The 11239-nt window shown below is 57.9% G+C and overlaps 1 protein-coding gene across 1 annotated transcript in view; it reads right to left on the bottom strand.

Annotated features, from left to right (window-relative positions):
* WDR18 (WD repeat domain 18) overlaps positions 1-11239 on the bottom strand; it is a 14705-nt gene that overhangs the window by 2680 nt on the left and 786 nt on the right. The window contains exons 2-8 of the mRNA XM_019513155.1: positions 10508-10618; positions 7556-7689; positions 5962-6103; positions 5310-5453; positions 4416-4480; positions 3507-3631; positions 1268-1434 (exon numbers count right to left, since the gene is read on the bottom strand). Coding sequence (XP_019368700.1) covers positions 1268-1434; positions 3507-3631; positions 4416-4480; positions 5310-5453; positions 5962-6103; positions 7556-7689; positions 10508-10618 — 888 coding nt within the window. The remainder of the gene's footprint in view (positions 1-1267; positions 1435-3506; positions 3632-4415; positions 4481-5309; positions 5454-5961; positions 6104-7555; positions 7690-10507; positions 10619-11239) is intronic.

Below are 11239 nucleotides of genomic sequence, written 5' to 3'. Positions count from 1 at the left end.
GAGGGAACCCACCCCCAACCTACTGGCCCCCTCCTGATCTCCAACCTGCACCCACACTGGCTTTTGACACCAGATCCCCCACCAGCAAGGCTCCAGCAGGGTCCTGGAACCAGCCCAAGAGCTCTGGTGGTCCCAGAGCTGTGACTGCCCACTGGGGAGGGGTGGTAGGATGTCCAGGCACCTCCCTTTGCCCCTGGAAGCCCAGGAGGGCAGCTCAGGCTGCTTCTCTATTGTGCAGAGAGGCTGCAGGTGAGAGCTGTGAGAACCCTTGTAGCAGGTGATGGATGGGAGGGCAAAGAGGACACGGAGGATCCCCTGCCTCCTAGGGTCAGGGCAGCCCCCTGCTCCAGCCCTCACTCGCTCCCACTGGCATGTCGAGCACCTCTCCAGCCCCAGGATCACTCAGAGGCAATAAGCAAGCCAGTCGCTGGCACAGAGCTGAGAGAGAAGGGCTTCCAGCTCACCCTCCCCCCTCAGAGCCAGAGCTCGGCTCTCCGCCACAATCAGCTCATCAGAATCCGCCTTAAAAACCAGCCATTAGGTAAATCTTACACGTGGCCTCCAGGTACCTGGGGAGGAAGAACCACCTTCAGCCAAGGTCAGTGCCGGGGTGGGCGAGCTGCTGGGCTCTGCCTGCGGGAGGCGGGGTGGATGCTGCACAGAGTAGGGGCTGCAGCAGGAAACCCACCTCCCCTCCCTCGAGCTACTGGATCCAGGGACAGGCAGCCTCTGCCACCTCTGCATGCAGAAAGGATCCATGGGCAGGTCCCTCCCCTCCCCAGGCCCCACTTTCTCCTCCACCTCCCACTTGAGGAGCTCACTGTAAGTACCCAAGTGGCTGAGGGCAGCACTCGCCTCCCTGGGGGTTTATTCATGGGGAAACTGAGGCACGTAGGAATAAAGCGCGGCTCTGCTACAACACATTCCCAGCCAAAGGCAGCTCTCCTGCTCTAAAAAATGAGACCATGCTGCTCCCTCTGGAGCCAAGAGAACTACCCAGGAATCGTGTTCCCCATCCCACCCCACCCTTGCTCTATCCTGCTATGTCCAGCCCCTCCAGGACAATGCACAGCAGCCGGTTATTCCATAACCTCCGTGTCCTTCCACCCCCTCCTCTCCTCTCCCCTGCCCCCAAGGGGCTCCTGTGCTAGGACAGGCTGTGAAGCTGCTGCCTGTCAGCATCACATCACGAGGAGCCAGCCATCTGCTTCTGCTCAGGCAGGCAGCAGAGATCACTCACTCAGACACATGTGGGACAAGCAAGTACCTGCTGGTGCAGCCCAAGCCGCAGAGTCACCCCCTCACCACCCTGCGCATCGCTGCTCTCGGTGCCATGCAGGTGCTTGCTGAACTTGGGCAGAGGCACGTTGGGCTTGCTGTCCGGGTGCAACATGTTGGCCGGGGCCAGCACGATGAAGGCGTTGGTGACCGGGCCTGGGGACAGACAGATAGGAGAGGGCGGGTCACACAGATGCGGCGTGGATGTTTGAGGGTGAGCATTGGCTTTGGGCAGCCCTGGAAACAGCAAGTGGGGGCTCTTGTGAGGACAACTGGGTTTTCCTCCTGCACCTAGGAGCTTGTCTGCAGAGCAGGGGGGAGCAAGAGTCACAGCTCCTGAGGGCTGGGAGCAGGGCACCTGGGTTCCTAACCCAGGGCACTGCAGTGTGGAATAATCCTGCTGACCCAAGGGCTTGGGACACAGGTCTCAGCAGACTGAGTCAAGATGCCCAAGCAAGTTCGGATGAAGAGGGTCTGAATAAGGGAAGTGGGGCAGATAGGTATGGTGGTGTTAAGAAGTGATGATGTCCCAGACATCCCGTGATGCCGGGGGTGTGTGAGGGGGGAGGGAGGGTCTGGATCTTGCCAGGAGGATCTGTCCATGTGTGGAGCTGGGGTGGCAGCAGCTGAGCAGCTGGAAGGAGCAGGGCTGCAGTGGGCACAGCAGAGGCTCTGCTGAGCAGCAGTGAGTAAGGGCCAGGGGGAAGCCCTGGTTTTCTGCAGGGAGCTCAGTCATGCCAGCTTCACCCTGAGGAAGTTGGGGTCCCCAGCCCAGAGGTAACAAGCACCCAGGAGCCTCCCCGCGGGTCAAGTCCACCCCTCCCCACAAGCAGAGTCGGGACTCCTTCCTTCCACCCCACAAGTCTGCTTGGAAGAGGAAGACCCCTCTGCAAGCAGGACTAGGGAGCATCTCTCTGCTCTTAAAGCCTCATGCACCTGGGCCCCACATCAGTGCAGGCAGGAGACAGCTCACTCCATGCCCGCACAGCAGCCTGGTTGTCCTCTGCAGAGCAAGCCATCCATCATGGGGCTGCGCCTCAGCCAGCTGTCACTGGGAACCACCTAGCACCCGCGTGGCACAGTTAATGAGCACTCTTAACTACTGCATTTGCCCCCGCAGGCAGCTGCTGCCCATCACTGCTCCTGGCCTACTTCCCCCACCCCGCAATGCTAGAGAGCCCCGCAGCACCCTCTGGGCCCCAAAAGCCCCGTTCTCAGGGGCAGGGGACTCGATTGCGTTTATCCTGGAGCGACAGGGGGGTGGGTACGTGTGTGCCTGTGGAAAAGAGCGCTGCTGAAGCTCAGACCAGAGGATGTTGATCTCCCTGCATTGTCCTCTCTCCCTCCCCCTCCAGCTTCATGGAGCTCAGAAATGAGGGGGTAGAAAAGTAGTGAGGATAGAGACATTTCCAGGGGAACTGGGGGAGCAGGGGAAGGGACGAAGAGGACAGCTTTGAAGTGGGCTTGGGAGGGAAGGAGCACCTGCTGCTGGGACTTGGGGACTTGCTGACCCCACCCCACAGCCGACAGGAGCCTGCCTAGACCCTGTTCCTGCCAGCAGGGCGGGATAGCTTGGATCCTCTCTCCGTACTTCCCATGGCAGCCAGGATGGTGAAATCAAGGCAGTAGGAGACTGGCTGGATGCAAGGGGTGGGGAGGGGGAACCAGCCCCATGCTCAAGCCCTGCTGTCTTTCCTCTGTCCCAAGGACTGCTTTTCTCTGAGCAGAGGATGCTCCATCACTGACATAAGAGCCTGGCACCTCAGAGGCATTGCCAGCCGCACCCTGCAAACATTAGCAGCTGGCACTTAGGGCCTTGCTCACCTCCATCCTCCAGGTCACTGGTACAATAAGTGTGGCCATTAGCACAGCAATGGCTCCTGGGGGGAGACAGGATGGGGAACTCCATGCGGCAGATGCACGAGGGCTGGAGGCATTACCGAGGAGCAGCCAGTGCCAGCTCCTCTTATCGTGGCTGCACAGAGCTCTGCAGGTAATGGCTGCAATATCTCCCTCAGGCAATGACAAGGGGAAAGGATTGCAGCTAGGACAGGCACAAGGAAGGGATCAGACACTTGGAGGAAGAGAAAGGACACTGGAGCAGCTCAGGGGGGTCTCGGGGGACATATGGCAGCCCTGACTGCATACTAGGGGCAGCGACAAACCCTGCTGCGAGAAGCTTTGCTGGCTCTGCAGGGGCTCAGCCAGGGGCCAAGAGCCAGCCCTACCTTTGTGGGTGACCGTCCGCAGGCACTGCTTGCTCTGGATCTCCCACAGCCGGACTGTCTCATCGTGCGAGCCAGAGAGCAGGAGGCTACCATCCGTGGAGACGGACAGACAGCTCACCTGGTTCCTGTGGATGGAGGGACGGGATGGTGAGAGGAGCGATGCCGTGTGCTCCTGGAGACAGGCAGAGAGGAAGAGGGGGAACCAGGCATGGGGACCAGCCTGGAGGCTCAACAATGGCCCTAGCACCTCTCTCCCTCCCTGGGAAGCCGACGGGCGAATCTATTGCTGTCTCTGCCACTGCCCTTTGCCCTTTGGCCCCCTAGTTCCCTACACCAGACACTGCCCAAAAGCCAAGGCCAAACCCTCCATGAGGGTCAGTTCTGCAGCCTCTGCCTGCCCCTCTGCACCACAAACAAGCAGCAGCCAAAAGCACAGAGCTAACCAGGCACAGCGAAAGCCAAACTGAGGCCCTGTTTCCTGTTCCCCCCACGCTAACCACTCACCCAAACTCCCCTCCCAGATCCCAGAGGCTTGGATTTCAATTCTCTCACTAAACCCTTTACACCACACTCCCAGATCTGAGAGCTGATCCCAGGCTTTGTGCTCTCTGGTCTAGCCTCTGAATCACTTTCCCCTGCAGAGCAGGGAGCAGAAACCCAATGTCCTGCCCCTTGGGGCTCTCCCTCTGCCTGGCCAGAGTTTGCTTCTAGCCTACAATTTGCCTCCACACTCAAGTCTCCCACTCCCAGAAGGCTGGGGCTACTGCCATGAGCCACCCGGGGCAAGAAAGGAAGGAGTCTGCCCTTGCCAGAGTGCGACCTAGCACGCAGAAGGAGATGGAGGTCTCCGTGTGCACGTGTGAGCACAGCGGGGCAGACAGGGCTCAGAGCAGCTGAGGGACACCTCACCTGTGTCCCTTGAAGGTCTTCCCATTCTCCCGCTCCGTCTGGAAGTTCCGGTCCCTCTGAACAGGCTGCACAAGACAGAGAGAGAAAAGGGCTGAATTAGGGTGCTGCTCTCTGGGCGACCCTGCCCAACCACCCTCATACCCTGCACTGCAGCGAAAGCAGTGAGCAGGCCAGGCCGGGCCAGGCTGCCACGGGGGCCCCTGATCCAGTGCCACCAAGGCCCCACGTGCATCCAGCCTTCTTCCCGGTGGCAAATCTCCCCCAGGCGACATGGTACTGCAAAGCTCAGACCCCAGCACAAAGGGGCAGGAGAGGGGATGGAGCAGACTGAGCCCTCAGCCCATGATGCAGGAGGGGTCAGATGGCATGATGAGGAGCAGAGAGGGACGCACAACAGGACACAGCCCCCTGAGGCAGGGAGCCAGCACACAGAGGGCATTCACAGGAGCATTCCCAGGACCCTTAAAGGGTCCCCATGTGCGCAACATTTCCATGACCCCAGGTGCTACGGGTCTCAGCTCGTGTGGACGATGATCAGATGTGAACCAGGCTCAAAGACCCCCTCTGTGCCTGCCTCCAGTCCTCCGGCTGCCAAGGAGTTAGGGTTCACACCACCCCCTCACCACTGCCTCCTGCCTTGAGGCTCGAGCTGATTCCTCTGGGGGTGCAACATGCAGCTCCCTGGGCTCTGAACAATCCAGCAGCTTGGCACCTCCCCCAGGTGAGGGGCTGAGCAAGGCTCTGATCATGGGGAGGAGAGCTTGGTGCCCAAGCAGTCGCCTATCAGCCCTGCGGAGGGTAGAGGTATAGGTGGCAGCACAGCCAAGGGCACCTCCAGCCCAGCACAGGGTGGCTGGGTGCCCTGCGAGCGCCACCACCCACCAGGAGACTCACCCAGGCACACAGTTCAACCTGGAAGACGGAGCCGTCCATACCACCACAGAACAGGTGGTACTCAGCAGGGTCCAGGGTCACCGCCGTTATGCCCACGTCGAAGAGGACGGAGAGCAGGAGCTCACCAGAGGAGATCTCCCAGAGCTGGGGGTGGGACATTGGGGACATAAAGGGCACAGTGGTTAACCACCATATTAGAACAGGGTTAGCACCTTTCAGGAAAGGCTCTCAAACCACAGAGATCATCTTCAGAGCATGACTGAGAGCTGGGACTCCTGATTGCATCAGACTGACCCTGGGCCGGTCCCTGGGGCAACTCCTGGTCTGAGATCCCACTGAAATAGCTTGTGCATGTGAGCCAGTCTTACAGGTGATATCCTGGATGACTGTCTGCTGTCTTGGGGAGGGGAGGCCAGCTGGGCTCTAGCCAGTGCCCAGGAGGCTGCAGTACACCCGGAGACCCTGGTCTGATAGCTGATGCTTGGAGGGCAGGAACCTCATCAGAGCTGGCAGGGCTGAGTCACTGCAGAGGCAGCTGCAGCTCGCCCGAGGGAGGCTGCACTTTATCCCTTTGGAGCCCTCACATGTCCTGTGGGGACTTGCTACTCCGGCCAGCAGCAGGGACCCCTGAGTGGCTGACCCGAACCCTTACCTTCACCGTCTGGTCGAGTGATGCGGTGGCAGCTCGTGCCAGGGGCCCCCCAAAGCCACAGCATAGGTCTGTGATGGGGAGGGTGTGCCGGGACCACACATGGCGGGGGTCAGGGATCTGGGTGCTCTCCACCTGCAGCACACTGCAAAAGGGGGAGGACAGAACAAGGTGGTGGTGGGGGTCAGACACCTGCAGGTTTCCACAGCAAGGTTCAGCCATGACAGCTGACTTGCCATCTCCCATGTCACTGCCTGAAAGACGGAGCCATCCACGCCAGTGCAGGACAGCAAAGAGGATGCAGTAGTAGGGAGATCAGAGGCTGAGCTCTGGGAGACTGGGTCAGAGAGCAATGCAGGAAGTCCTGGAGAAGGTGGACTGGGCAGCGCCACTCACACTGGAGCTCCCTGCTGTTCCCCTTCTCTTTGTGCCATGCCACTGCGCTCTGGGATGGACTCAAGAGCCCCCTGAGCTCAGGGCATGCCTCCCAGTCTGGGTTCCTTCTGGGCTGGCTCGAGCTCCTAGATGCCCTTGGATGGGGTCAGGTTTGGATACTGATGGTGGCAGCTGTGACACCCCCCGCCCAGTCCTACCCCAGCCCCCTCAATCCATACACAGAGGTCAAGGCACTCAAGGAACAGTTATTGTCTAACCAGCTACTGCCCAGGAGCAAGAATCTGCATATTAATTACCTGCACACCTGCCCAAAGAGGCTTGCGGTTGCCAAGTGCCAAGTGCCTCCAGAGCGTGAGACCTTGGCATGGAGATTCAGCTGGCTCAGCCAGCTACCTGTCTCCTGGCAGACTGGAAACAGGGTGCAAGTGACAGCTCCCACAGCCTACAGCAGCCCACAGCCGCAGCGATGGGGAGAGGGGTGGGATCCTGCCAACAGTTAGAATGGGGCCAGGCCACCCCCCAGCCCAGCCAGAATCCCCAAGACATCAGACAGAGATCAGTGCGTTCTGCCCCTCTTCCAGCCTGGGTACCTTGTTCCTTGCTGGGAAGAGTCCTCTCCTGCCCAGTTTCCCAGTACCTCTCCCCCACTTTAACCACGAGAACAAGCTCCTTTCCCAGAGCTCCACATAGAACCCGGGAGTCCCCGATGCCTCCGAAAGCTGGAAACAGAACCCAGGAGTCCTGGCTCCCACATCCCAGCTCAACCTACTTAGACCATAGTAGGTAAAGGATGCAAGAGCCCTGATGAGAGCAATACAATGACACCAGCCTGCGAGGGAAAGCAAGCATATGGCTGCCCACAGAGCGCTCCCTCCTGAAGAAACCCAGGGGCCGGGGGAGATGGCAGGTTGCTCTGAACGCTGCCAGTAAGGGGCCATCCATCACCTGTTTATGGGGCTGGTTCATCTCTGCTTCTCCTTGGTCTCTGTCCATTTGCTGCAAAGGACAGAGCATCCCTGGTGGTGCAGTGGGTGGAACCTTCCACTGGGGAGGAGCCAAGCAGCTATTGTTCCCCCACTCCTAGGCAGTCAACAAATCCCCAAGCCAATTCCTCCATTATGGCACCAGGCTTCATAGAGCTGGGGAACGGAGACCCCCAGATGCATACAGAGACCCCCCCAGCCTTGTGATGCAAAGTTACCTGTACAGGTTCCACACCAGGGCCAGGCAGTCCTTGGCTCCCGAGAGGAAGTGGCTGCTGTCATCGGTGAAGCAGAGGCACGTGAGGTCTTGGTAATGGCGGTTCAGGATGGCGAGGAGGTTCCCGCTGGAGACCTGGCATGAAGGGACAGCGAGAGGAAATGCAGCAGTGAAGGCACAGAAATGCCCAGGCCCTGCTTCTGATTCATTACTGGTGGTGGACCCCCTTGACCTAGGTGCTGTACACAGAGCAAAGAGTTTGGGGATGGACCGCAGCAGGTGAACAAAATAACCCGAGTGAGGTAGGAAGGCTGCCTCTGATCTGCCTCAGGATGCTCAGGGCATATAACTGGACCCGGCCCCTGACAGCATAGGGAGGTATTTATTCCCCCTGACACCTCTGGGGTATTTACTTCCAGAGGCTTCTTCACAATCAGTTTCAAAGACAGGTGTCGCCTCTCACAGCAGTGGAGACGGCCTTCAAAGTATAAACAGGGTGCAAACAGTGTAGCTTGAGTCTGCAGAGAGCCTGAAACAACACCTCCTGTGAGGTAGCAAGTCTCAAGTCGTCATCACTAGGTGCCAGGGTTAACGCTGACTAATACAGCGACACAATTAAGCGTGGCACTACACAAACATGACAAAGACTGGTCCAATCCACTGCCAACCGTATCATGTCAATGTGACATGGGGACCAAGCACACTTGTTGCCACTCTCTGAAGTTCCTCCAGCATTTGCTTTTCCCCCCACACTGTTCACCTGAAGTCCAATTAACATGGAATTTTAGGGCTGGAAGAGTCGCAACCAAAAAACAGCTGCTGCTCTACCAATAGGTGGGCTCTCTGCTCTCCCATGTAAACCCCAGTGCAGCTGGGCACCACAGTGTTTTCTGAGCAAGAATGTGCTACTTTCACTGCCTGGAAACCAGCAGGTGGATGGAGGCAGGGTCTCCCTCTGACCCTCGGAGCTGGGTTCCCCATGGAACAAGCTGACCTGGCTCTTCCCACGATTGAAGCAAGCAAGGTGGGGAGATGCAGAGAAGAAACCCCTTTTGTTTTGGTCCTCTCTGCACTTACCCAGGCACAGCTCATTCCCCTGAAGGTTGGGGGAGCTGCTGTCTGGCAAGGGGACACTGCACCAATGCTGCTGTGGGGACATAAACATGACAGCGGCTGGGCTGAAATACTCCACTCCCTCCTGCGCGCTCATTAAGCCCGGGTAAAAGGTTGCTGAGAGAGGAGCCCTGGCTGGCTCTTGCAGTACACAGGCCTGCAAGGAGCCCGGGAGTCAGCAGTTTGGGAATGAATGATTTAGGTCTCTGCAGAGAGGGAAGGAGGGGACGGCCAGCCTGAGCCACAGGTCCAAGTGGGGAGGAGAAGCAAGACAGCCAGGCAAGGCTGGGGAGGATTTTGGTTACCACCTCTGAGGTATTTAATTGCCTGCCTGGAATGCAGGTATCTGCAGCACAGTCCCACCGCACAGATGGGAACCAAGGGGCACAGGTTACAGTGATTTAACATGGGGCCAGACCCTGGTTACCCAGGACCCAGGCTGGACTGGGATGGCTCTGACTGCCCCACACTGCTCAGTGGAAGCAGAGGTGCCACACCTAGCTCAGTCAACACAGCCCTCCCAGGTGGGTTAGGCAAGCCCCCCAGCCCACTGTGCTCTTGTTCTTCCAACGAGCCCTGACTCACGAGGGTCTGATGAGTGCATCTACCCAGCTATCCCCTCCAAGTGCCTGGGGAACTCAAAGCTCAGCCCCTGCCCCCTTGCGGCCACTTTGGGACTGCACAGAAATGACTTGGAAAACCCGTGGTCACAAGAAATTATGAAGAAACTGCCTTAGAGCTGTGGGTTTCAGCCTGTGGTCCGTGGACCCCTGGGTCCACAGACTCTAAAGGGTTCATGAAAGATGACTATGATCAATCAAAAGCTTGTGAATACCCACGCTTACAATTCAGAGAGGTCTGCACCCCCATTCAAAACTTCCAGAGGGGTCTGAAATGAAAAAAAGGTTGAAAACCACTGGCCTAGACAGTCTTCAGCCAGTCGCAGAGGAGCAATGACTGATGCCTGATGGGACGGGAGCTCTCACCAACGGCACAGGATGCAGATCTCTGCGTACACTGCGGCAGCTGCCCAAGACTCACATCCACCTGATGCAGAAGCGTGTCTCAGTTTCCCTCTCCAGGGACTGCCAAGGCCTCGGGTTTTTATGGGACCCAAATGTATTTGAACCTAGCCAGGTCTTCAAAGCCATTTGTGGGAACTTTCAAACCACCTCTCCTATGCCCAGGATAAAGGGCTCCCCAGGTTCTGCCCTTGCGGTGAAGGTCCAGGGAAAAGAGGTGGATGAGTCTGAAGGCGTGAGGCTGCTGCCAAGGAAGCAGGGCCCTGGCAAACTCCCAGGATGCTGCACACTGCTGTTCATCGTTTCCTGTGCTAATACAGCCCCCAACTTTTAGAGTCAGGAGACAGAAGTACTGAGTTTTCTTCCAGATCCTACCACTGCTTTACCCCAAGGAAGTCACCAACTCTCAGCTTACAAGCAGGCGTAATACAACAAGGTCTCAGGAGAGGTGGGGAGCTTCGTTAATGGAGGGCTTGATGGTTTCAGAATGGGAGGCATAAAAGGCCTCCAGTTCTGCTCATTTTGCCTACGGTGCGGTTTTACTTCCCTCAAGCGGCCATCTAAACACCCAGCACAACGGTGAGAATTCATCACTGTTATTAAGTGCCAAAGCACTCGGAGCTGGGTCAGCCCTGGGCACAGAGGCTGGAAAAGACACATTTGTGTGAGTCACAGCAAAGCCATTTCATTACCCCAACCTCTGCTGTTTTGCAGCTGCGCTGGGAGTGCATCAGCTATTTGCAGAGGGGTCTTTGCTGACGCAAGGTCTCATTTCTAACTCACCTAACTTTGAACATCATCTCCCATGCTGCTCTTACCTCCCACAGATAGATGCTCTCAGCGATGCCTGCCAGGATGTACAGACCATTGGGAGAAGCGGTCAGGCAAGTCACGAGCCCAGGGCATATGATCTTCTGCTGGAGCTGGTCCTAGAAGCAGAGAACATCAGTCAGAAAAGGGGCAGAGATGTACTGGGGACGGAGTGAGTAAAGGAGCTGGGGAGACAAGTGAGGACGCAGGTTTAATTCCACACCGGGCCACAGGAAGGACGCCCTTACTGACAGCACTTAACGAGCAGCCTTAATTCATGCTTGGTGTTTCTGCCTGGGCCACAAGGGTCTGGAGATGAATTGCAGAAAAGTATAGAGTGGGAGATGATGGGCAGGTACATGCTGGAGAGACACGTGCCCACCCTAAGGAACAGAGCTGCCAGGGTGTTTGTTGGCTTGGCTGCAGTCACCACGTGGATGGGACCACAGGAGCAGGAGACTGAGCTAAAAGAGATGCTCTTCTCCCCCTTCCTTCCCTCCTTCCCTGCACTGTTTCAGCCCCTGGAAGCAAACCAAGGGGGTGGCAGGCAACCCTGCCTATTCCACGGTGGGGGGAAACCCCAGAGACTCAGCACAAAGCAGCCTGGGGGTTAAGGAGGTTACGGTGAAACAACGCAACACCCGAGCCTGCAAATTTGGGGCAGAAGCTCTCGGGGACATGGGTAGGGTTAGAGGTGGGGGGAGGCGGCACAGGAGGAGGTAGATGGCGGCGGTGGGGGA

Source organism: Gavialis gangeticus, unplaced genomic scaffold (genome assembly GCF_001723915.1).
Source record: "Gavialis gangeticus isolate Ggan-Ray unplaced genomic scaffold, GavGan_comp1, whole genome shotgun sequence".
Classification (NCBI taxonomy): Eukaryota; Metazoa; Chordata; order Crocodylia; family Gavialidae; genus Gavialis; species Gavialis gangeticus.
This window is presented reverse-complemented; position numbering and strand designations above follow the sequence as displayed.